Source organism: Halictus rubicundus, chromosome 5 (genome assembly GCF_050948215.1).
Source record: "Halictus rubicundus isolate RS-2024b chromosome 5, iyHalRubi1_principal, whole genome shotgun sequence".
Taxonomy (NCBI): domain Eukaryota; kingdom Metazoa; phylum Arthropoda; class Insecta; order Hymenoptera; family Halictidae; genus Halictus; species Halictus rubicundus.
In genome coordinates this window covers 87160-114632 of record NC_135153.1, presented here as the reverse complement: position 1 = coordinate 114632, position 27473 = coordinate 87160, and the positions used below count along the sequence as shown (strand labels likewise).

The following is a 27473-nucleotide window of genomic DNA, read 5'->3' as shown; positions in this document are numbered from 1 at the left end:
TAGCTTGCAAATGTGAAACGGTGACCTGACTGTGAAGTTTGACGCGACACATTTATCATTGGGAATGAAATAAAAGTCGCGGCACTGGAAACAAAATTGTGCTGAATTTCCGCTCACATAAATTGGTGTCTTGTATCGCTATTTGCATAAACACGCACAGCCTAGCAATAGTGCCGTACTATAGTGCTGCTAAACTAGTTCTTAATACGTGTACAAAGCACGGTAAAACCTCCTCGACGTTCTACGTATGTAATTACCACTTGTGTTCTGAAAGAGCACGACTTACATCGAGAAGCTTCTAAGATTTCACAGCGAGAATGCGTTCCCGAGTGAGAGCCTCGGGGGTCCCCTACTGCTTCCGTGTATTCTCCGAACAATATGTGGCTCAATAACTACATATAATAGATTGACAGATTTATTGGCCTGGAACAGTATCCCGTAAGGAGATAAAATAATAACAACATGGCGATGCATTCTGTGTAGCAACACCGGCGATACTGACAGCCCCGGTAATTTATTGCAACAACAGCGAACACTTTAATCATTCTAGCGCCAGTCTATTTAGCACGAAAGCTCTCTTTTCTATTATCTTGTCCCGGTGCTCTGAAAGACTGCGCGACGTTAACGTGTTAACGAGATAATCATCCATTCTCTTCGTATGCATTACTTATTGTTAGTCGACATGTCGTTCGCACGCTTAAGTAATTCTGGGTAATGAATTAGACGGCGGACCTCTATGCAAAATAAACATTTTTAGCAAATTTATAACAAACTGAAGCTAAATAATTTATTTTTCTTCTTAATATGGTTAATATGTCTCTGGCTACGCTCGTGTTGTGGACATATACCGAGAAAACACGGTATTTGCCGTTAATGGATAAATCGACCATATGAATGGCGAACCTCCTGAAGAAGCTACTCCGTTGACACAGCGAATTCTCGAGTACAAGAAGGCAGGGTAGAACCCCTTTTGCGGAGTTAGGTCGCGCTTGATTCCAGCTCCCAGAAATTTACGAACGATATCTGCGGACGAGATCGGTCATAAACAACGCATTACACCCGACCGCCATCTGCTCCCTTTAACGCCGTTTCTGCACGTCCCTTAGCCCGATAATCTCGGCGTGAAACACGATTTCCGGGGACGGTGCGGTGCGACCGTCGACGGTGAAAAACGTGACCGTAGCCGGCAGACGCAGCCCCTATGACGTCTGATTATGCTCGTTTCCCGGCGCGGAACGGTCCGGAGCGGTGCAGAGCAATACGCCACGGCGGGTACGAAGGCACAGGCGCCGGGTCGCGAGTCGCCGCGCCATTGTCGGCGCCTGCGCTCGATATTTTGCATCCCTGAAGGATCCTTCTGTCCGGAAGATCGAGTGTCCTGGGAGGGAGGGCTTTGATTGGTCGTGCACGTCCCCGGTGCACGCGATACCGGGTCGGCGCGCACTGATTGCCAATCCGATTCGCGCCGTCTGAACGGAAACGCGTTGGCAAATCGATTCATCGAGCGTGGAACGATTGGCCGAGATACAGCGAAAAGGATATCAGATCGGGCCGAGTCGGGTCGAGCCGAGCGGGGCTGGGAATTAGCAGAATATGCTGGTCGCTTTCTCGGGCAGCGTTTCGTTAATCGATCGCCGGTGGCAACACGGCGACACCGGTCCATGGTCTTTCTTACCATCGCTCGAGGTTAAGAAGAAACTCTGCCCGTGGTATTTTCGTCTTCAAGGTCCACGAGCAAGCCCTAGCACCCCGCCCTCGACCGAGCGCGCGTCATCCTGCTTTAGGCGATCCTCGAGCTCGCTCTGGACCGCTATCTACCGAAACACGCGAAACGCTCGACATTTATTTGATTCGATTCCAAATGGCAGACGTGGGGACATCTCGCTCTCGAGTCTCTGGATACAGTGTTTGCAGACGCTTTGCTAACGGAACAATGTTGGTTAACCCGTTCCCCTCGGAGCCAAACATTTCTTCCAACCCAGAATACTTTTATTCTACAGGGTGTCTCACGCAATTTCAGTTTCAGAGGATATTTGTATGGATATCGGGTGGGGCATATTTAGGTGTTGTTAATTTTTTCGTGAATGGACGCGTAAATGTCATATGAAGGTCAACTTCGCTTTTTAAATAGAATGATATATTTATTAATACGTCCATGGATGCAGTTTGACATTAGTTGTAAAAAAAGTATTAACCTTATGTCGAAAAGTTAATAATTTAGATATTATAAGTAGCAACAAATGTTCGAAACAAAACTGTCATGGCTTCGAGGAGCAGGATCAAAAATCTGTTTTAAAAAATTGTACAGTAAATGTGCAGAATATTCTTTTAAAAGACTGCACATTTACTGCCACTCTACAGCTAGTCTTCTTAAACAATTTTTTAAAAATGTCTCCGGATCTCCTCCACGAGTGAACTATTTCAAGCACTTCTGAATTTGTTTTGACGAATGTATGAATTTTTTATTACTCCTCAAAATAAATAAACGAGCGACAAAAAAATCTGGCGATCAAGCTGGCTAAGCAATATTGCTACCACGACCGATCCAGCGATTAGGGAACATTTTATTTAATACTTGTCGCGATTGTCGAACATTACGTACAGAGTAATTGTGACGCTGATCTGACATTTTTACTTTTTGCACGACTGCAGAGTACGACTGCTAACCGACCCGTACCTCGGACAGAAAAGTGGAATATTTTTAACCCGTTAATGGTCCATTAGTGAAATACGGTCCAATGATCCGGTGACCAATTATGCTGCGCCAAGCGTTGACATTCCACCGGAGTTGATGATTCGATTTCGCGAAGCCAATGAGAATTGTATTGTGCTCAGTAGTGAATATTTTCTAAATTTACTTCACTGCGATTTGTAAACGTCCTTCGTCGGTCCACAGTAAGCTTTCTACAAACATGTTATTTCTATTTTGCATCTCACTCTCAGTGAGCACAAAATTGTATACATTTTACAAAACAATACATTTTATAAAAACAATCGTGCACGTCGAATCTGTCAACGTTATGGCAGGATTAAATATCGAACAACTGCAAAACGAGAACGAAAAATTCTACCTCTTTTACTATGGTTATTAAATACATCCCAACTGTTTTATCTCTCTGGGACGTTTTCACTGTCACGGTTTTTATGTAAGTTAAAGTGGCGCGGAGACTTATTACTCCGAAGTCTCTCTGCAGCCTTTGACTACTTCTGAGACTTAACATTAACTGTCCATCGTCGGTGTTAGTGTTATAAAAATTAGATAAGAATGGATCGCGTTTAGTTCCTCGTAAATGCGCTACGATTTATTTTGCGGTGATTATAATTATTTTTCTCGTTCGTAATTTCTTAGATGAAGACAGAAGTTTATATTTGTTGTGGCCCAGAAATGTACTTGAACGTAGTGATTCCTGAGATTATTTAAAGTAACTTTTTCCTTTGCGAAAATATCCTCCGTGGCTTTGTTAAGGAGTTATCAACGAAAAACGCTGACCAATCAGAGCGCGGCTACGACAGGCCCCGCTGAGCGTAGCGTTGGCATTGGCTGAGCCGGAATCCGTTCACCGTAGCCAACCGCCCAGCGGTGCCTGTCCTAACCGCGCTCTGGTTGGCCCGTGTATACCCCGCGGGGTATACCTCGCGGTAGTGGGGATAATTCAGCGACGTGTACTGTCCCGGCCTTGGCGACATATATAGAGAAATCACTGTAACTCTTGAACGAAGCCGCGGAGAACATTTGCGCAAAGGAAAAAGTTACTTCAAATCACCTCTGGAACAACTTTCGACATTCTCCGACATTTGTGGATCTGCCTGTAGACGTCCATCTCTGTTTCTATGCGTTCCATTTGTTCCGCGAGTCTTGGCCAGCACTTCGGGCGGATTCTATACGTGCTCGCATTCCGGGCGCAGTAATTTTCGCGAGCGCGGCGACCGTTGTCGAAAACTTGCGAGGTATTTAGCAATGTCGATGATGTAATCACTTTGCTGTTACTGCAGGACCGTTAAACCCCGTAAGTATTCGAACCGGGTAGGTACAGTTTCCGTCACAGAGTGGGGCGTTAAGTATTTGCGCCGTCGAAATGGCGTTGTGTGCAGCCGTGGTAAAATTACACGGGACAATTGCGGATATCGCACGTGCCTCGATGCAACAACGGGATTCCCTGTGTGCAGGATTCGCGAACGTTTGTCCGGCATCGCCAATGGTACAACAATCCGCGCGTTCTAAATGTTGCGAATACCAGCACCATCGAAAAGCTGCGGATTTCTCTGGCCAGACATTGTTTGCTAACGCGGACGGGCCGTTCGATTTTTGCAAGCAGACATATACGCAACCCTAATAAAATGCAGTAAATTTAACATTTTTTTCGCGCATAAAGATACTATTAAAAAAAAGGTTATTTCAGGGAACATTAAGCAACACTTCAGTTTTATTTTCATATTTTTATTATTACATACAATTACAAAATGGCAGAGTTGTATGACGTTACTTAACTCCATGTCCAAGCAAATCCTTGGTAGCGGTAAAGGTGACCGGAATCTACAGAATAGAAAATCGTTGTATTAACTTCAATCAAAATAGATGTAGGAGGCAGACGCGGAAAGGAGAGTTCACGACCACGGAGGACATCTAAACAGGCATAAAAACGCCCAAACGAGGCCGCCGAACTCTCCTGCGATCGAAGGACGCACGCGAGCATGTGTGCGCGCGCTGCGTGAGCGGCGACGGTGTTGTGACCGCGTAAGACAACAAACGGGCCGCGAGAACGAGCGGCGGGCGTTAGGCCATTTACCCTAACATTCAAATCATGTAGAAAAAGATCGAGAACGTTCGAGGAAGGCGCGGATAAAAGGACGCGTCCGCGCCGCGATCGGGGATTCGCGAAAGAACGATTATACGGTAAAGGCGAACGTCACGATACGATACGATTCGATACGATAATTACGATTACGACAAACGGCTACGAACACGGATTACGAACACGCATTACGAATACGGCTTACGGACTAGGTTTTCTTTTATATTCTTTCGGCGCGCGAAGTATTTGTGTGAACGTCTCATTGTACCGTGATTATCGTCCTACTTTCTGTTAATAAAGTGGTTATTCAAAAATACTGCTCTTACATAGATTATCTTGAATTTTCATAAATGTTCAAAATTGATTTTTTCTCAGCGAAAAAGATACTTTTGCTTTTAGCAGTCGCCATTTTCTCAGTTTTCAAAGTTATTCAAAAATTGGACGCTACACTGAGAATAATCCATTTTTGTGTAGCTGCCAAGATTTTGCTGTACGTGGAGTTAGATAATGTTATATAACTCCACCATTTTGAAAATTAAGGCCACTGGTGCACGCAAAAGAAACTATCCGATCGAGCTTGTACACGTTTTATCGAACCAAGCAGGCAACATTTTCCGCGCTATTAGAATTCGATCATCGAAAAAAAGTTTTTCTCGCTCCATCCTACTGTGTATTTCCTGACACGGCTTTTTTCCACCTAGATTTCGCATTTGTCCCACTGTGCACTGTGCGGGCCGCGTATCGATCCGCCGCACCGCGTCGCTGCAGAATTTTCGATGATTCTGTAAACACGGCAATAATTAAGCGTTCTGTAATTAGCCGATTCTCCGACGGCCGAGCGGGTCGGCGACCCGGGTTACCCGGTTTTTCTTTTTTTTTTTTCAATTGTATTCCCAATGCAAGGCATAAGTTGAATCGGCCAATTGAAACGAAACGCACGAACGGGGATAGCCTGATTCGGAATAAACTATAGAAGTTGCCGGAGATTTTCTGCTTGATAATATTTCTCCGCGAGTTTCACCCTCGCCTGGGGAGCAGAAACGACAGCCGCTGGAGAGTAAACTGTCGAAAAGTTGTCCGCAGATCTGTATCTACCTGAAACTTCTACCGGAGAGCCACCCTCGAGTGGACACGTCCTCGTACTTCTAGTTTTCCTTTGCGCAACCTCGTCTTTATGGCGTTCGTGCCCCGTGATTCCACACGATTCTGATTTTCTTCGCTCCTCATCTTCGATAACACGTCAACGGATCTGCGATCGCTCCCTGAGAACTTGAAGTCAACGAAGTTCCCGTAGGAACTGCTCTCAATACGAAATTTTAAGTGATTTGATAAACAATTAATGAATGGCTAGGATGACGGGCCGATTTTTATGACACTTATGCAAGACATAGGGTAAGGGACCCAATTACCGTGGGGGTACCAATTACTGTGCCTATATTAATTATACTTATTTTTAAAGCATAATGAATATTTAAAAAGAGATATATAACATTAACAGATTTTAATTGAAAAAAATTAACATCTCTTTTTTAATATTCCTTATGCTTTAAAAATAATTAGTATAAGAACAGTACGTTGAATTCTCGTTACGAGTCAGTGCCAACCTTACAATTTGGAGTCAGTGGAACTACCCACATCCCACTCGAGCTACGTGCAACATTGTATCGGAGAAATACATTTTCTCAGTCTACTTGTCACTATCGGTTAGTAGTCATAGGCTTATGACTTATAGACGGATGTGACTTTTAGGTGTCCAGCGTGCCCTGTGTATTTCAAATGTGCGACGCTTGGCGAGAACCTCAGATTTCGTCTAAGAGTCAGTCGCCAGATCCGCGCAACCGACTCGTAACGAGAATTCACTATAATCGGTACACTTACAACAATCGGTTCCCTTACACCAGTTCTTCGAAAAATATTTGACACGTGTTTTTTTTTATCGGCAACTATCCACACTGAAGGGGTGAAAACAACCCCCAAATTTCGGGTTCACAATCATATTTTCAGAAATATCTCGGAAACCAGAGGTCGAAAAAAATTGAATTTTTTTGACGTTATGCATTTTTTAATGGGAAATTGAGTCACGCAAGAAAATTTTAAGAAAAGTTATTTCTTTAACAGTAAACCTACCACCGCCGGTCAAAATGACCGATTCCAGATTTTTATTTTACAATTACTGAAATTATAAAGATGATTTCGTGGAAATGATTAATTTAATATAAGATTATTCTATTATTATCTTGGAAAATTGGCAAAAGAAGTAAACACGTGTGCGTTGCTCTGAAATAGAGAATTTAATGTAGTTCAAATAAATATTATTTACATTATTCACATTACATACACTAACGTTTTACCTCAAATAGAGAAACGACATTGAAAGTTTATTCACCAAGTGACAATTTTCTTTGACCAGCGATTCTTTATTAATTACTTTGGTTAACGTTTTGAAACAACATATCTCTCTCTCTCCCTCTCTCTCTCTCTCTCTCTCTCTCTCTCTCTCTCTCACTATCTATCTATCTATCTATCTATCCATCTATCTATCTACCGCCTGGAACGTTTTCTACTCCACCGTCACTTGAAGATGTGCCGCCAAATAATAGATTAAACAAATACATTTTCTTTACATTAATATATTTAGTAGAGCATGTACTGTAATATGAACCGCACAAAATCCAAATAAATTCAGTCTCGTCATTTTTATAAAACAACATGTGTATTAGTTACTTTTAAGGCTCAGTATGTTTGGTGTTAAACAATATATTAAAAATTACTTCTTTTTTGTTAATTCATTTTAATATAAACTCGGATATGCGATCTGATCCAAAGATAGGGGATGCGTGTTTTTTTGTTTTTTGCCGTTTAATAATAACTATACGCAATGAATGATAGTCTTGCAACTCATGCGGAGGAAGGACTAATTGTCGAGCGTCTCGAACAGCAAGAAATTATTTGCTCTCGCGACATAGGTCACGTGAAAACACACACACACACCAGGCGGTGGCTGCGAGCCCAGCTGTAAGTGATCAAATATTTGTGGCATTGTACGCGGTGTATGTTGTTTACAGTGTCAGAGTGGTGGAGAAGATCTGTCAGCTGTAGAGGTTCTATCTGTATGGACAACTTTCTCGCTTCTGCTCCGTCTCGCTCTACGTGATTTTTTGCTCCCGCTTCCGTTCTTGTCAAGACAGAAACACGTAAATATGATCCGGATTGTGTCGTGTTTGGTATCATTTTAATCAGAAAAAAGTGACAAATGTGTTGGTAAAAGTTTCATGAGAAAATAATAAAAATCAAAAAGTTTTGTCATTGCATCAGTATTGCCTCACCGACATTCAGTGACTCCCACTAATATTTAGACGCTTTTAAAAATCGTATAACTTTGTTAACATTGGATCATGCGACTTGAATTTTTTTAAGAAGTTAGCACAATTGGTTTGCAACATACAGTGAAAACAAGTATTTACAAAAGTTGCAATTGGTCGAAATTGCAGAGAAAATACTAAAAGTTGTATTTTGCAACTTTTTACGATTTGTAGATCTGCATGAATTATGTGTATTTAGAGAATTTAATCAAAATAGGTCAACGTTGCAATGAGCTACAGATGTTTCAAAATGGCCACATAAGGGCGAAATTCCCTGACAAGGCCAGAATTCTGCGACTTTCACCCTTAAGTTTTCATCGTTAAACGTTTGTAGCTCATTGCAACGTTGACCGATTTAAATGACGTATTCAGAATATGTATAATTGATACAGACGTACAAATCGTACTTTTTAAATGTTTAATATAAGCCCGCACAAGAAAGTTGCAAAATACAACTTTAAATACTTTCTCTGCAATTTCGACCAATTGCAATTTTAATCAAACATTTTTTCACGTTATGTAGCGAACCAATTGTTTCAACTTCTCAAAAAAATTCAAGTAGTATAGTCCAATATTGACAAAGTTAAGCGATTTTTAACAGCGTCCGAATATTAGTGGGAGTCACTGTACCTAACTCGTATCGGGCGGTCGAGCTTCGATGGCCCCTCGGGGGTTATACCCCGCAGTAGTAGGGGTATTCTTTTCACACTTATCGTGTTGAAGATTGCTACACTTATCGTGTAGGTCACACTTACCGCCACACTGCTAACTACTGAATGCACTCCACTTCCTATCGCTTTATCTACCGGAAGCCAATGAATAGGCTTTCTTATAATCGTGCTTTTTATGAAACTCGAAAATTTATAAAATCGATTTTTTGCCGCCTCGGTACACGACTGTACGACGCACAGTGGTGCCAAATGGCCAAAAAGCGGCAAAAAATCTGTAAAAACGCAACTATCCAACGAATTTGTTTGAAAATTTGTGGAGAGATTGCCACAGGTACAACGCTTTTTTGGCAAAAAAATTTTTGTAAAAAGTTGTTATGATTAAGTAATATGGGCTAATCGAAAATCTCTGTTTTCTGCCCATTTTTTATTTATGGAAGCATACAACAAATACTTTAATAGATTTTGGTCTGGAACTAATCGTTTTGGCAAGGTGTAATATTGATCTAACCTTGTGCAAAAAATCATGAGATACTTCGAGATGCTTTCGCCGCAATTTAAGTTTAACGTAAACAAATCACAAATTAACATAAACATGGCTCGTAACATTTTACTACATGCCTATAACCGTGCATAAAGTTTTAATTCATGGGTGTGACATCATTAATCATTTTGATGTCCCAATGGGACTTCTGTCTGAGGAGGCTTTAGAAGATATCGCCTGAATCATACACGAAAAATCAATAGACAGGACACGAACACCGACTTATTCAATTATCTTTTACTCACATCCGATCCGCTTATTTCACCACATCGAGAAACTACAACAAAAAGCAAGTATTGCAATTTTACTGAAATTGATCAGTTCTTCATAAGAAACGAGCAATATCACGAGGGTCAATGATTTTGGATCGCAATCAAAGAATGACTCGGATAGCGAATAGCGTTTTGTTAAGTTTATTAATTTTATTTACTAGTATTACAATTTGTTTAAGTTTATTATTGTTAATTTTACATATGGTTCATTTATTATTAATTTTGTTCTAAACTTGTTAGTTTATAATAATAAATTTATAAATTTTGTAAGGAATTCGAGCGACCGCGGCCCATGCGGACCGCAACCATAGGCCGGCCAAGGGCGCAGTTTATGATTACGGTGCGGACGTGACTTCAGGCTATTTTTGAGATTTAGCGGAACTTTATGTGTTATGATGATTTAATAGAGACTTCATATTTTAGCTAAAGGTCTCAATAGCCGTTGACGTACCGTAAGACATCTGCGGACCAAATGTGTACCGTTAAGGGCCCTAGGTAGGCGACGAGGATTCGGGGCGAGGGTACCCTAATAAACTGGTCGGTTTCCCTCACCCTGTCGCCTTTTGGAGGGCGTACATTAGAATTAAGACACCCGTGATTGGTTTTCGGAATGTAACCGCCTACATTGCAAAAACCTTTAAAAGTGTAGAGCGGAGAAGGAATGAAGGTTGTCGTAGCGCGCACGAGGGTAGCCTCTAGTCCTTGTCTTTCTGTGTGAAATAAACGTGTTTATGAAATCGTATTCCAACATCTTCGTCGTGCTTACAATTTTTAATAATAAATTTTTTTTCTAAAAATTGTTATATTTTTTGTTAAAATTATTAACTATATTGGTAAATATAATTGTCTGTAAAAAATTTCCTCTACATATTCATCAATAACCAAACTACGAGAAGTGCCGAAAGACAGGCCGTTTGTCCGCATTGTGTGGCGGCACGAGATCACTTTCCTTCGGCGTTCTTTCGTTTCGTCTTTTAAAAATTTGTCGAATAATACAGCAATACCGTTAATGCATTCCCCTTTGCGCTGCCTTAGCGCGGCCCCTCCGCAATGACGTCATGGCACTGTTTTTGTCCGCGTTCGCCGTGATGACTGTCATTATATTTCTCCGCGAGGGAAATGCGCATCCGAAGGAACAGTTGTTTCGGTCGCTGAACGAGAGCCGTCGTCGTCGTCGCTCGCTTCCATTATCGGTTAGTTAATTAAGTAGCGGCGTCTTTGTTGCGCCCTGCTAAAATCGTACGAAAAACGGGCATGAAACGGTAACAAAAGGAACAGTAATTTAAAGTGGAAAATAAACGCGGGATTGTGTCACGGAGCGAAGGCGTAATTTAACCTAGCCGGCCTTTATGGAGTTGGTTTAGAAGTAATTGTAAATGCGATTAAACGAAAAAGCAAACTTTTATGACGTACTCGAATTATGGAGCAGCCGCACGCTGTTGTTTAGAGGGTACAACTGTTTGTATAATTCTTCCGATTTTCGCATAAACCGTGACTAGCGCGTTTGTTATACGATACAAACTGTGACGTGTTTTTGTAACTTTTGCATTTTGCAAGAGAAAGATTAAATAGAACTCTAAAATACAACTGTTGTATTATAATGTGGTATTCCTTAAAACTTAAAGATATGTTACTGGAAATAGCAGTAATAAATAATTACTAAAGAAAAAAGACGTAATCCAAAACCCACAAAATGTATAAACATTCTGCACATTTTTTCCACAAAAATAAAACTCTTCAACTTCATGGAGCTGCTCTATGCAAGTTCCAAGATGAACTTGAGCTAATTAATTGCCAACAAATTCTTAAATTAATGATAACTCGACTGTATTCATTAATTTCCTTAGCTATCTTCATTTGAACGTACAATGATAATGTGAATAATAATTTAAGAGATACTTAAACATTAATATTGTTGAATTCTGTAGATTTTATTTCGAGTAGATCGATAAACTCGAAAATATGATAAATAAGATTCACAGAATTCAACAAAATTGAGATATCTCTTCAATTATTAACTTTTCGACTTCCATATGTTAATACTTTTTTTAGAGAATGACTCCATGATATGTTTCCATTTAGAAACATGATGGTGACCTTAGAATCTCCGAAACCCTTTCACCTAGAAAAAAAACTGTTAGTCCAACATTGTAGTCCTGTTTACACTGAACAACTTTGGTTCATAAACTTTTTTCATATTCTCAAAAACAGCAGAGATGTGCTAATACGTGCTAGACCGTCCTGTATAATGAACCTGTAGGTTATAATAATATTTCTTGATTACAACACATCGTAACATTTGCATTTCATACACAACGACCTTCCGCAAATCAATGTTAAAGTAATCCTCGGAGCGAGTACGATGTACAGCCATCTTGTTAGATCCAAAAGTGATATTTCGCAGAAGATGGCGATAGATAAGGTGCGACAACTGACCGAGCAGGAAAGGCGATCGCCGAGACGGGCGCCGTTGTGATTAGCAATTTTCGCTGGCGAAGTTACGGGTAACTGAGCGAATCGATGAGATTCGATAATTCCTAACAAATGAGGACTCCGACGCGATTATCTAAGGGGCCCCGGTGAAAAGAACCGCTGAATCCCGCGGTTTACGAAGTGGATTGAAAGTCGTTCGGCGAAAGAACGGCGCTCGAGGATGAAGCGGGATGGGATGCGCCGCGGCAGCGAAGTTAAATAACGCGCACGACGAGTTGCGAACGATAGCGCAAAAAACTTTCCCCGTATAGCTATTTTATCGAGCTCTTCTTCTTCGCCGCCCGTCCTTGTATCCCGTATTCCCGGCGTCTCGTATAAACTCACGAACTCTCGAAGCATCGGCGATAAATCGGGGAAAGGGGCGGAGGAGAGGGGGGAGGGCGCCCTTCCCTGCGATTCCCGTCGTCGACAACGGGGAACACGAATTCGTGCGTCCTCCGCGCGAGATATCGTTCGATATTCGCATCCGGCCGAACAAACGAACGTTTCCCCGATAAACGCTTCCTCGTATTTGTTGCGTGTCGACCGAGCAACGATTCCCTGGCGCAGCATTGAATCGTAAGCTGCCAGTAATGCAATGTTCCCCCTTATCGCCTAGGGACACGTACATAACACAAAACGGGATCGGCGTCACGGAAGAATCGCGAAAACACACCGGCCGAGGACGATAGTTCTGTCGATTTTTGCGCCACTTATCGGTAGCTTGTTTTGCGCGTCAGCTATCGCCGTCACGGTGCACAGTGTGTCGAAATCGCGAAATCGCAGTGAGAGTCGCCAGATTATGAGAGATTATGCTAGATTCTCAGACTATGAGAGTACGCCAGCAGAGTCGCCGGATCAGGGGAATCGAGCCGAGTTGAGAGAAATCAGTTACCCCCTCTCTGGGAATACCGGATCAGTCATGTGACGGAACGCGCGTTCTGACCGAGCCACGGCGTGGGGGAATAGCGTTGTGGAAGGGCAACGGTACAGTGGGGAGGCAAGTCTTGATCTGGCGACTCCGATCGAGGCAAAACCGTTCCCACCATAGCGCCCATTGTCCCCTTCCAGTAAGCGCCGCAAAGTGGTCTGAAACGCGAAATTTTGTGACATTTTGCCAAAAAATCAACTGTCTCATATTGACTTATGTTGAATGCTTATTGCTTTCTAAATATCCATCAACCTTGAAAATGAAAACATTAATAAAATTTAATAAATACCATTACTGTAATAAACGGTTAAAGTTGAAAGTTTCGAAGATAGCCTTTCTCATGGTAAAAACCATCGACGATCCTTTTTAATATTTTCCTTCCAATTTTTTTTTTTTTTTAATGAAAGGTTTCTCTTTAAGCTGTAAATTACCATTGTCGATTAAAAATTACTATTCTTACTGTAAAATTACTGTATTAAACATGTTATGCCAAATGCAATGCAGAAAATTTTCAAAATTCTTAAGACTTCGCAAGAAATATCCCATCTCATCCCATATCACGTGTTATTATTGTTTAAAGTCGCCCGCGTCCGTGCGGCTATGCGCATAGGTTCTCGAATACCTCAGTATACTTTGTCCATTAGTTCAGTATATTTTCTAAGACAAAAGAGATCATGGAATTTTACAAAATGGAATATGTTCACCACACTTCCTTCTATATAATCGTACAAGAATTATTTCCAATCTCGTCCAATGTCACGTGTTATTATTGTTTAAAATCGCCCGCGTCCGTGCGGCTATGTGCATAGGTTCTCGGGTTCTTTGTCGGGACTCTTTGACGACTAAAAAACACTTTAGGCACTAAACCAAATTTTATTTAAAAAGCGATTTTTCAAAAATTTAGAGGAATAATATATTTACTAAGCTGAATGTGTTTCTAAAAGTCGTTAAATTTGTAAATATATTGTATTAAAAAAATAGTATAAAAAGCTATTAAATAAAGAAAAAGTATGGTATATTATGCATCAGTAAAAAAGATTACTTGTTAATATTCTACACCCCAAACATCACTTCGATATCTTTAATAATTTAGAAGTTATACCAAAGTGTCACTAAATTTCGCGTTTTAGACCACTGTGCGCCGTTACCATGAAGATAGGACGCGCATCGCGTCTTGCAAGTAGCTGCGAAGGTACAAGGTGGGGGAAAGCGAGGTTGGTAGGGGAAGCAAGCGTTTGAGGGGCCCCAATCATGCCCTGTCCTACACGATAAGTGTGAAAAAATATGCGTTCGAGTATGCTCAAACTAACAGGTGCAAGCACAGCCACCAGTCATCCAATTAGTTTGCGTTGATAAGCTAGCCAAAAATTATATTTCCCTAACTTACTTTCCTAATTGGTAATTAAAAAGCTTTTCAGAAATTTACACCATAATATGGTGTTTGTTTTTATATTTAGATAACTGGCAAACGCGATAACCACCCTGACCGTTTCGAGCGTTTTAATTGGTTTATGCAAACTGGCGTAACAATACTTTAACAATGCAAATGGTTGCTGTGAAAGTTGCATACGCCAACAGAGCTGAATATGCTGAAATATTATTGCATCAGTTTGAACAGTGTAACGTTGCTGGTTAAACCTATAAGAATAATTGCCGGAAGTGAAGTGAAAATGCTGTATGTGAGAGAGCTTGTTAAAAATAATTTATACGCTAGTTCTGAGGATAGATCGTTTGGTGGCATCAGTAAAGTGTTGTATAAAACACAGTCAAGTGATGGTTGAACTATAGAAATAATTGTAGAAATAAGGAATGGCTATAGAACGATCATATAACAGTCTAATGTCAGATAACTATAGTATTTTACACAGAACGAAATTATGTGTTTATGCGAATTTACAGCAATTCGATGTTTGGACTGTTTCAACCATTTTGAATGAAGAACAATCAAAAGAAGTTTTTAAAATGACTAATAATAACTCTGAAAAAACTCCCAAAAAATAATTCTTATGGTGCTTAAATACTCGATACGTTGTCTTTGTGATTTATAACTTTTTATATTTTATGTTTCTTATATTTTATATTTATATTTATATTTGTATTTGTATTTGTACTTGTACTTGTACTTGTTTTTGTATTTGTATTTGTATTTGTATTTATATTTATATTTATATTTATATTTATATTTATATTTATATTTATATTTATATTTATATTTTATGAAGAACTTTTGCACTCGGTAATTTCGGTATCTAAAAGATTGTAATTTATCTAATGGTATACTGATTTTATTTATGGTCACAAATTAATTACACGAGGAAGCGAGTAACAACACATCTTGAAATTTTCTTCCGAAGAGCTTGTTTCACAGGAAACTTGTAAACAATTTTAAACGATACATAGTTTTAACAAGTAAGGAGAACTTCGAGTTACCGTAAACGGAGTCGATAAGTATTTCAATTAGACGCAAGAATGTTCTCCAAGTTCCCTGACCTCGTTTTTGCAATACTCCGTAACTGTAACTTTTAAAATTGTAATTAGTTTGATGGTAAGGAAGACACAACAACTTGTAATTCTCGAATTTGGTAGCCACTGTGCAGCTGTGCGACATCTTATAGTTAAAAACTTCTAGGAATCCTTTCTATGACGACATGTAATGCGTTTCTGCAATAATAATGAAATTGTATTATTGAAACTTTTCGTACATCAAAAGCGTTAGGTCCGATTAATGTAGATGTTTACAGATGATTTATAAATATACATTAATGATTTTTTATTCAATCCTAATGGAAACAGTAATGGAATTATATATTTAAATTATTTGTTCGTGAACACTATGTGCAAGACACATTTTTCACTAATAATTTTAATGTAGTGAAAATAATATCGTTCATTCGTAACAAAAGTGAGGTAACTGAAAATATATTTCTAAAAAAAATTATAATAATAAATATATAAATTGTGGTGTAATTTATAAGTACTGGACAATTAACCCAGAATCTAAATAACAACAAACAGTTTTGCATTTCTAAGTTGGTTATATACAATTTTAAAAATTGGCTATTTTAGGTTATTTTCGAATGGCTCTCCTGTAAAATTTCCTTCTTTTGACTTATGTCAAATAAGTATATATCAATACTCTTAAAGTCTTTTACTGCTATTGAACTATTGAAAGTTGTTGTTTTTAAAAACCAGTCGACCAGATTCAACATTTTCATTTTGCATAAACTTTAATGGTACAAAATTGAGATAAAACCTCTTCACTGAAGTTTCGTACAAATATTATTACTGGTCAGTGACAGCTTCCATTAATGTTCAGAAAATCAATACTCCAATAATTACATAAAGCTTGTAAACTCAGTTGTGAGAGCCTCATTGATTGTATTTTATAAATTTCGATTCAATAACCAATATTTCCATCATGTTCCGTATTACAATACTGTACGATTTGTCGATATGTAAAAATTAATAAAACACTGGAAATACAGATAATGTAATACTAAAAATAAATGGATACACAGTGAGCAGCAAAATAGAACTAATGAAATCATTTTTGCCATTTTTAAGAAACACATGATTTTACATTTACTCGAGCCAGAGTAATATTTTTGTTCTGTTACTATGTTAATAATTTAGACGTGGTATTGAATCGGCTTTTTTGTTAGTATTTTGCGCTAGTGTAAAATTGACGAAAAAATAAAATACAGCTAATAAACTGAATCTGACGAAATTAAACTATTAATGGTGCCTGATCTTTTCTGTTACCGTAACTTCGTAAATAAACAAATAAACAATCAGATATTTTCTCGATCGAATTGGTGCAGCCGCTTACATAGATTCACGATTCTGTATTGAAATAACAAACTATTAAATGTAAAGCTTGCAATATTAAACGCTGAGATTATTCTTTTATGGAATATCGATGCTCGTAAAATGCGAATATACATTTAGCAACGCCGCGGGTAATATTATTCGTCACGTGGACAAGAAATTATAGTTTTCGTGCTGAGGCGATAACAATTTGATCACCGTATATTAAAGCGATAAAAACTGAAACCGAACACAGTCTAGATCGGTTAATCGAATACGTATAAACTAGCCATGAAAACTGAACTACTGCGAGAAAATGTCAGTGTAAATTTAACATACATTTAAAGTTAACTCGATGCGATTTTTATTTATAAAAGCAAGCAGTTAATTCTCGGTTTATTTCGATCACTGACCTGGGCGCAGTCTTTTTAAACAGTTTTCTGATCCTGTTATACAGGGGACTACCATATCTATAATACACTCGAAGACAAATTGATCCTCCGAGGAAAATTCCCAAGTAATGGAAAGGGGGAGGGTGGGGGTGAGGGGATGATCGGGGTGTGCATCAGGACGCGTATGATATGATATCACGTACGAGAAATATGATGTGCGAACAAATACGGTGGCTCCTTTATTCCCATCGGCCATCAGACCGGATGTGGGCCCTCAAGGTCGTTGGAACGAAGCCCACGTTGCTTTTCGGGCCGAATGCTGATCCATCTTCGGATCCCCCGAATCGGAATCCCGGGATTAGTATCCATTTCCCCAAGGCACGATGGCTTGGCAGAAGCTCTGATAGAATTTATTCAGAAAGGCAAGAAGCGTCGAGCAAAGGAACGCCGGGGGAGTGGGGATGGCAGCGGAGGAAGAAGCCGCGAGTGCATGGACGTCACGAATCCGAAATACACTATACTCCTGTGATCCTTTTATTATTCCATCATGGCCAGGGCGCAGCGCAGAGCCCGAGATCCGGTACAATGTAAATTCAGTCGGTATTACAATACGGCGTGATCACGGAACCCACGTTAATGCAACCATCTTAGATGTGGTGGGCGACGTTCGGGGTTAAAGCTGAAGTTTGCCCGGGGACTCGAGGACTCGTAAACGTTCCGTGCTCGCGCACCGGCCGCTGAAAATGCATCGTGTCGCTACACCTTTCCGGGAATTCGCGCGACAATAATACATATTATGCGGCTGCCACCATGCTACGCTGCGTCGCGTCGGCGAACAGAGGGCGCGCGGCTGACCTACCCGTGATTTCGAATTTACCCCGCGGAATTGTTTCGATGCTGTGACGTGTAAACAATGCTAATTGATTTTCACTTTTATCGAGGACACTTCAATTTCACTGCAGGCGATGCGACGCGGCCACAGTGTCGCGATTGGCCATTTTAGGTGGAAAAAAGTCATGTCAGAAAATAGATATAACATTCATATATTCTTCTCTCGGAATGTTTACTGACAAGGGAACATATTCAGATGCGAAAATCCGATTTTGATGAAACTTATGGGAGCTTATAGTTCTTTGAAAAATATTTGACACGTGTTTTTTTTTATCGGCAGACATCCACTTTGAAGGGGTGAAAACAGCCCTCAAAGTTGGGGGTCGAAACCATATTTTTTGAGATATCTCGGAAACCAGAGGTCGAAAAAATTTGAATTTTTTTTAAATTGTGTGTTTTTCAATGGGAAATGTAGTCGCGCAAGAAAATTTTAACAAAAGTTTTTTGTTTAAACAATATATTAAAATTTTGATTTTTTTTGCAGTTTCTCTTATTTATTGTTAGTTCATTTTAATGTAAACTTGGGTGTGTGATCTTTGATCCAAAATAGGGGATACATGTTTCAGGATTTTCTTTTTTTTTGCCATTTAACAATAATTATGCATAATAGAAGATAGTCTTTCACCTGGCGTGCGTAGGAAGGAATTCTGGCTTGTTTCATCGAAATATAAGCATTTAGTATAAACGTGTATAGTATTTTAAACAATACCACTGGGTTATGTGTCGTTTATTGTTTTATTAGTAGCTAAAGAAGGTGGCGCAGGTAGCAGCGTGACGCGGTGCTAATGACCGCGGCGGAGTAAGGGTACCGACTTTTATATCCAATTAGCCTGTGAATTTCTGCAGTCGTTGGGCCTTCGGTCAAAATATACCTGCAGCCTTTTTAAACTGTGAATCCTCGAAGCTGGAGTTTCCCTCGTCGTTTATGGTAGCTCTGAAAAGAGCTGGTGGCAAATGCCTCACATCAGTTTTACCTCGGTTATATATAGCATTTCAGAAGAACACGAATATTTTCAAACATTTCTATTGGTTGTTAGGGTGAGAGAGAGGGAAACGTAAGGTGTCTTAAGAATGTATAAATATGGGCACTTTGCTACGTGTGCTATTAGTCTTTCTGCATTACAGTTTGTAAAGCAACGTGCATATTAAGAAGTTAAGGCTACTTCTTTCGGATTTTTAAAACAGTGCCACATAAAACAAATAATTTCTGGCGATAATCAAAAAAACATCCGATAATTATATTAATTTTACTTTTGCTGATTGTTTATTTTTCTTGTTAGATTCGTTTTTATAAACATGAAGGTCAATCCGACGAACGTTATAAACATTTTGATGGAAACATATAACAGTAATAATAACGAGGGAACACCCACGAATGGAAAGGAAATTGAACTGCCACACATTATTATAGATCTGATTGATAGGTACAGAGAAGCAGGGTACATCAATTTCGAAACGCAACAACAATTAATATTCGATGACCTAACAGACGAACCGACTTCATTTAATGTTCCCGAAGACGAAGAAGATTTGGAATCAGCGTCAACATCGAAACCGTCGTCTTCAAGTTCTCCGGACGAGAGTCCAGAAGAAATGGAATATGTAGACATTGATTTAGAATATAAGAAGAAAGCTGTAGATAATTGAAGGGTGGAAGAAAAAGAACACTAAACTTCCAAACTGTAAAAAACCAAACCAATACAAGAAATTGAAGAGACAATCAGATTTATACAGATGGGAAGAACAAATTAATAAAGGCAGATGTCGTTACGATAAACTTAAAGCAATTGCACATACTACACTTGAAAAATTTATTGTAGTAAGAAATAATAAAATTTTGGTACACCACATAAATTTGAGACGGTGGGCAATGATCGAATATTTATCAATATATTTACTCGTTACCCGCCATCATAGTAACCATTTAACAGATTTGACCGCAGCAGCAGAAGATTTTGTGTGTTATGTGAAAGGGTATTTTGAAAATTATGGCGCAAGCAATATTTTCAATAGTGATCAAAGTGGGTTCCAGTTGGAATTGCACTCTGGTCGAACACTTTCACACAAAGGTGAAAAATAAACGGGTGCTCTTGCCCAATCCATATCGTCAACAACTCACAGCTACACTATCCAGCCCACAATTTCAGCTGATGGACAGTTGCTATCGCCATTGTATATTGTTTTGAAAGGAGTCAAAGGGCAGTTAGGACCTCGTGTACGAAGAAGTGTGTTCACGGCACCTAATGTCCATATTGAAGCTTCCACATCGGGTAAACTAACGAAAGAATTATTTAGAACGTGGTTGACTGAAGTATTTCCCGCTGCTACCTGCGCCACCGCCTTTAGCTACTAGTAAAACAATAAACGACATATAACCCAGTGGTATTGTTTAAAATACTATACACGTTTATACTAAGTGCTTATATTTCGATGAAACAAGCCAGAATTCCTTCCTACGCACGCCAGGTGCAAGACTATCTTCCACTATGCATAATTATTGTTAAATGGCAAAAAAAAAAGAAAATCCTGAAACATGTATCCCCTATTTTGGATCAAAGATCACACACCCAAGTTTACATTAAAATGAACTAACAATAAATAAGAGAAACTGCAAAAAAAAATCCAAATTTTAATATATTGTTTAAACAAAAAACTTTTGTTAAAATTTTCTTGCGCGACTACATTTCCCATTGAAAAACACACAATTTAAAAAAAAATTCAAATTTTTTCGACCTCTGGTTTCCGAGATATCTCAAAAAATATGGTTTTGACCCCCAACTTTGAGGGCTGTTTTCACCCCTTCAAAGTGGATGTCTGCCGATAAAAAAAAACACGTGTCAAATATTTTTCAAAGAACTATAAGCTCCCATAAGTTTCATCAAAATCGGATTTTCGCATCTGAATATGTTCCCGTGTGAGCCTAATTATACCCATAATATTTCATTTAATAACGATATAAGTATTGAAATCAGTACGTAAAAACTCCGAACAGTAATACGGCGAAATCGTACGTTTATATCTGTTCTAAAGAAAATTATGTCAGAGCAATAAATATGAATCTTTAAGCTTCTATGCACGATATTCTATATTAACATAAGTAAATATTTACATTAATGTTCACAAAGTTCGTTAATAAAGTCCTTTACAATAATTTTTAGAGATTTTTTAAGTGCCAGTTTTCTATGCCGGTTAGTTGACTTTAATGGAGCAGAACTAGAAAGTCTCAAAAGATCCCATCTTGAAATTTTTATTGCATTAAGTTCAAACTATACAGAAGGGATTCTGACAAAAATCAGCTGCAAATATCTACCTAACCTGCCTGTCACAATTTTTTTAAATTTTTGTAACACCGTACGGTGGACCGAATGGGCATTTTAGGAAAGCAGGAGGAAGTGACTCCACGAATGATGGTAACACGGCTAGACGTTTCTTCAAAAACTTTACAAAAACTTCGAAAATAACATGCATTAATAAGGAACTTCGTGAACGATTTTTTCATATCTTATCTGCTCTTTCTTCAGGTCTCAACATTAATTTTCTAAATTTCGAGAAATTTGTTCGCGAAACGAAAGATTTATATTTAAATTTATATCCTTGGTGTTATCTGCCCGTTACAGAGTGCACAAATTATTATTTCATAGTGTAGAAATAAGGAAATCATGCCTATTGCCAATTGCCATGATGTCTGAAGAGGCTCAAGAAGCTCGCAACAAAGACATAAGAAGGTTTAGGATCGGTCCCACAAGGAAGAATTCGCGTGTATCTACAAACTACGACTTAACAGCAGTGCTGTTAATTACTTCTGATCCCATCATAAATTATTATAAGGTGATACCGCAAAAAAATACAAATTCGCTACCGAAAGGTGTGCTAGATCCACTTTTAACAAGAACTTCCGTCTAATACCATAAGTAAGTTAATTGATAGCGACAGCGATATTAGCGAAGAATTATTTTTATATTGTTATATTTAGACATTATTGTTATACTTATTTAATATTATATTTTTTATTTATTTTTACATTTGTTTCTATAATTTCTATAATATTTTTCAATATAAATATTATTTTTAAAGGTTCTACATATATTGAATCCCATTTCATGACCTAACAGAAAATTTCAATCGGTTTGAAGAAGCATGAAACGATCTATGATTTTTTCTGTGGCGGCGTCCGGTAAATACAGCCACGCTCGGCGACAACAAGACAGCACACTATTCTCTCCGTAACTGTCGTATCTTCTAGAAGAGGTATAAAATTCTTTGTAGCGTGCCGAACGCAGAGAAGAGCAGAGATTGGAAAAGAAAGAGGACTCGCGTCAGCTCAGCCTTTTAAATTCTAAAATCAAAATTTATTATTTTTGGTTTTTCGGAAATGAAACTTTTACCATCGTATTCGTCTCGTTTTTCTGCTTAAAATGACATCAAAACACGGTATACTTACGATTAGAGTTACTAGTGCAACAAGCCAAGTTCGGAATTCGTGTAACCTCCACCGTAAATGTCAAGTCCGAAACTTGCCTGTTTCTCGAATAATTATAGTCGTAACTATATCGTGTTTGGTGTCATTTTAATTTGAAAAACGAGATAACAAGCTTCGTCGAGAAATGATTCATAATTTGTAGATTTAAGGATTTGAATGTTCTGTAACACTGTACGCATTCGCGATTACCCTTCGGCGTGATATTTACAATTGAAGTACTCGCTGCGTGTTTGGTAGTCTGCATGTCAAAGTTTCGTATGCGCTGGAAGGTTTAAAAATTCATGGAATTTTTTTCAGGGGTGAGCACAAGGTCTCATTCGTTGGTGAAGAGGTTCGACGGGATTTACACGGGGCCGTACTTCGACTCAAACACCCCCACGAACGTCACGGCTCAGTTGGGAAGGCATGCGTACTTGCCGTGCAGAGTGCGGCAGCTTGGTAATAAATCAGTAAGTCCGCCATCTTCACTCGACTCTATTCTACGTGTAACCCTGCGGAAACAACGGTTACTGTGGCAGATAATGGCGAATGCTTAAATTACATATCCTGGAATTTACATTCTTGTTTCAGTGATTTTTTAATAATTTTGGAAAAGTATTTTTAAGGCTCTATACTTTGAAAAAATACAATAAAAAACGACTTTTTGGCCCGCTCACACGAGACTGCCCCCTTAACCCATTATCCGCCAATGTCCCATTTTTGGGACACTGAATAAGACGAAGATATAATTTTAATGTTGTTTTTTTAGTATACTATAGTACATTCCGCCAATGTCCCAAAAATGGGACGGGCTTTAATTTTTATATTTAAATAAAAACAATAACAGTTATGGCAAAAATAGTTCCAGTTGGTGAGTATGAATATCATTATACAGTTAATTTAATTTTCTCTTGTATTTTCGAATTGCGTCGGGTAATGGGTTAAGTACTCCGCGATTTCCGCAAGGTTTTTCATGAATACAATGCTACGAAATAGCCAATAAAAATGTAGTCGAAGTTCGAAAATATCGTGCAGATTAATTAACGTTAAATGAAACATTAGTGTTGAAGAATTAATGAGTAAACGGGACTTGACGTGGTTTGGTGTAACTTCTGATCATATTTTCTAGACGATTAAAATTTTTCTAGACGATATTAACAATGGGACTTTGCATATCTAATGATACAATTTCCCTGCATCTTAGCTTTACCATGTTTGTAATAATCAAGGAGCATTTAAATCAAAACTTGTCAAACTCGATATTAACACGCTGCTTGCCTTCCTTGATAAAACAATTTAGCAGAAGAAAGTTATAGATTCTCTAAATACTATGCTATGACTTTAAACAATATAATATGTCAATTTAGTGCAACTATCTTTAGGTAAACTGTGAGATTGTGGGCGTCACATGCAGTAAGAAACAAAACGGAAGCATTATACAACATTATTTTGAAATGGTCTGGTTACAGTATTCTCTCCGTAACTGTCGTATCTTCGAGTCTGCCGAGCGACAGTTCTAGTAGAGATGCTACATTCTTTGTAGTGTGCCGAAAGTAGAGAAGGATAGCGATTGAAAGAGAATGAGGGACTGAGGCAAACATTAAATAACTCGTGCCAGTTCAGCATTTTAAATGTAAAAATCAAAATTCCTTATTTTCGGTTTTTCTTTAATGAAATTGTTATCATCGTATTCATCTTGTTTCTCTGATTAAAATTGTTAAAATAAAGTAGTCAAATTGTATGTAAAACTCACATCCGGGAATGTCGGGGCGTCGCTTTGGCTGTTAGAATGTAACAAGTTGAAAAAGCCTAATGGAGTGTGCGTTATAAGTCGAAATGACGATCGAAAGTTAAAATGACGATCGGCACGAGGCGAGAGTGGGGAAGACGTTAGTTGCACGTCCGCCCAGAGTCAGTTCGACAAAAGAGTCAGTTTAGGCAGGACATACCTGGTATATGTAATAAGTTCACCGTTCTAAGTTTTTTTTATATTAAAGTTCCTTTATTCACTAACGCTGTGCTTTATGATAAGAACAACACCATTCCTATCATATCCTCAACAGGTTATGGGCCCAGTATAGCCTAGTGAAAGAAAAGGGTATTAAAGAAAGTGATAATTGTTAAAGTGCAGAGTGTGTGCGGGAAAAATGGAATCTACACATCTGAAGATCGAGAAGTTGAGGGATAAGGAAAATTGTATGTGAAGCCAGGCTAGTCCGTCCGGAGACAAATTCAGCAAATTATGAAACAAAACTCAAGACGTTTTTGAAGGCAGACAAGGCTGCAAGAAAGTTAATTGTTACGACAGTGGAGAAGAAACTATTGGATTTGCTGTTAAGCTGCACAACTGCTAGGAAAATGTGGAAGAAGCTGAACGCTGTGTAGGACATGAAGTCGGAGGCAAATTTGTCATTGGTACAAAAACATTTTTTGCGATTTTAAGTGGGAACAAAGTGAGAACGTTACCCAGAACGTATCGAAAGTCGAGCAGGTGGCGTCGAAGATGAAGAGTTTGGGTAGTGAACTGCCAGATTCAATGCTCGTGACAAGCATTTTATGTACATTGCTGAAAAAATTTAATCATTTTCACAGTGCGTGGGATTCTGTTGAAGAATCAAAGAAAAATCTTGAAAATCTAACAGCGAGATTGATGTCTGAAGAGATGAGGACAGAAGAACAATCTGTTGAAGAAGAAACGGTCGCGTTATTAACTAAATCAAGATTTGAAAAGAAGCCATTTCAATCGAGTGAAAATAATTCTGCGAACAAAAATGCAGATATTGTTTGCTATGGGTGTGGCAGAAAAGGGCACACGAAGCAAGATTGTGTTGGCTGTTTTACGTGCGGTTCAAGAAATCATCTAAGCAGAAATTGCTTTAAAGGAAGAGATAACTTCAGAGGGAGGCCAAATACGCAGGGCATCAACTCGAATCAAGGACGGCGCAATCAACAGCAAGGCAGGCGTTTTTGGGGAGCTGCAACATGGAGCAGGACAATGATTCTTGACTGATCGCGTCAGGAGCAACGTACCAACGAGAGTTGTTTTGTGAGTTCGAGGAATTCGAGGTACCATTAAGTGTAAGAGATTGAAACTTACGTGAATGGTGAATGGATCGAAGGAGTGATGCATGATGTATTGTTCGTACCGAAATTAAGGCAGAATTTATTTTCTGTTAAAGTAGTTGCGAAAAAAGGCGTCAAAGGCTCTATTACTGATTGTGGAAAGAAATGTTTGTTCACGCGTGGTGGAATAGTCATAGCGACAAGCACTGATAGTGGTAATTTATATAAAATAAAGGTTATAGCCGGTTTTGGGGGCCAAATGTGCCCTGGAAGGGATTTTATTCCAATTTGCGCCATTCGATAGCCTACCAAAAAAAAATACCTTTCAGCCAAGTTTTAGCCCTATAGCTGATCTGTAAGGGTAGTTATAGAGGAAAAACGAAAATCCAGTTTTTGGCCCATTTTCCCCATTTAATGACAATTTAAAATTCTGAAAAAAATCTGACACATTTCGGACACCAAACCACATACTTTGAGTCGTTTTCAGATTTTTCGGTTGCAAACTCTGGCTGTAAAAATCGAAAAACACGAAAAAAATCGAAAAAATGCAGATTTCATATGGAAATCTAAGAGTGACAACAACAGAATTAATTTAGCAATAAGATATTGTCCTAAGTATTATGCTCAATTTTCTTCAAATTCCTGCGATTGGTGCGTCATAGTAGGAAAAAATAAAAACCACTTTTTTCGGCGTTTTTTCCGTGAAAAACTAAGTTATAATTATCGTAAAAATATATTATGTAATATTAAATATCCCTAAGTTCAGAGAAACATCGTCCAGACTTTAAAAATTGCGTAATACAAAAAACGACAATTATACTACGCAGGATATATCCCAATATTTCGAAGGTATTTTCATTGGCGCCGGTTGGTGCAGTAGCTATGGTCTCCGACTGCGGAACCGCTGAAGACTTTTTGGACCAGGTTCGAATCCTGCCCCGGTCCAAGTTTTTTTTTTCTTTAATCAGATGTTTCTTCGATTTCTAACCGTATGATTGTTGTTACGCTTTTGTAAAAACTTTTTTCAACTATGTATAAACTATTTTTTAATACTTTTCCGGAAAAATATTGTTGGAGTACTTTCGACCTTTAGTCATCTACGGGCTGTATTACTTATCTACTTATCTACTTATCTACTAGCAATATTTTCAATAGTGATCAAAGTGGGTTCCAGTTGGAATTGCACTCTGGTCGAACACTTTCACACAAAGGTGAAAAAGAAACGGGTGCTCTTGTCCAATCCATATCGTCAACAACTCACAGCTACACTATCCAGCCCACAATTTCAGCTGATGGACAGTTGCTATCGCCATTGTATTTTGTTTTGAAAGAAGTCAAAGGGCAGTTAGGACCTCGTGTACGAAGAAGTGTGTTCACGGCACCTAATGTCCACATTGAAGCTTCCACATCGGGTAAACTAACGAAAGAATTATTTAGAACGTGGTTGACTGAAGTATTTCCCGCTGCTACCTGCGCCACCACCTTTAGCTACTAGTAAAACAATAAAATTTTCTTGCGCGACTACATTTCCCATTAAAAAACACGCAATTTAAAAAAAAATTCAAATTTTTTCGACCTCTGGTTTCCGAGATATCTCAAAAAATATGGTTTTGACCCCCAACTTTGAGGGCTGTTTTCACCCCTTCAAAGTGGATGTCTGCCGATAAAAAAACACGTGTCAAATATTTTTCAAAGAACTATAAACTCCCATAAGTTTCATCAAAATCGGATTTTCGCATCTGAATATGTTCCCTTGTGAGCAGAATGATATCGCGGAGCTCGAAAACCGTATTGTAGTTGTTGCGAACGTTAACTAATG

General features: G+C 38.7%; 3 protein-coding genes across 4 annotated transcripts in view; 1 reads left to right on the top strand and 2 right to left on the bottom strand.

Moving 5' to 3' along the window:
- Positions 1-7283, bottom strand: part of LOC143353940 (uncharacterized) — a 340337-nt gene extending 333054 nt beyond the window's left edge. Inside the window, exon 1 of the mRNA XM_076787548.1 lies at positions 7245-7283. The gene's annotated coding sequence lies outside the window, so the exon portion shown is untranslated. The remainder of the gene's footprint in view (positions 1-7244) is intronic.
- Positions 1-27473, bottom strand: part of LOC143354603 (uncharacterized) — a 132881-nt gene that overhangs the window by 35032 nt on the left and 70376 nt on the right. The gene's annotated exons all lie outside the window — the stretch shown is intronic.
- The window catches only part of LOC143353937 (zwei Ig domain protein zig-8), a 67462-nt gene that overhangs the window by 5424 nt on the left and 34565 nt on the right, over positions 1-27473 (top strand). For both annotated transcript variants that reach the window (XM_076787544.1, XM_076787543.1), the window contains exon 2: positions 22910-23061. In XM_076787544.1, coding sequence (XP_076643659.1) covers positions 22910-23061 — 152 coding nt within the window. The remainder of the gene's footprint in view (positions 1-22909; positions 23062-27473) is intronic.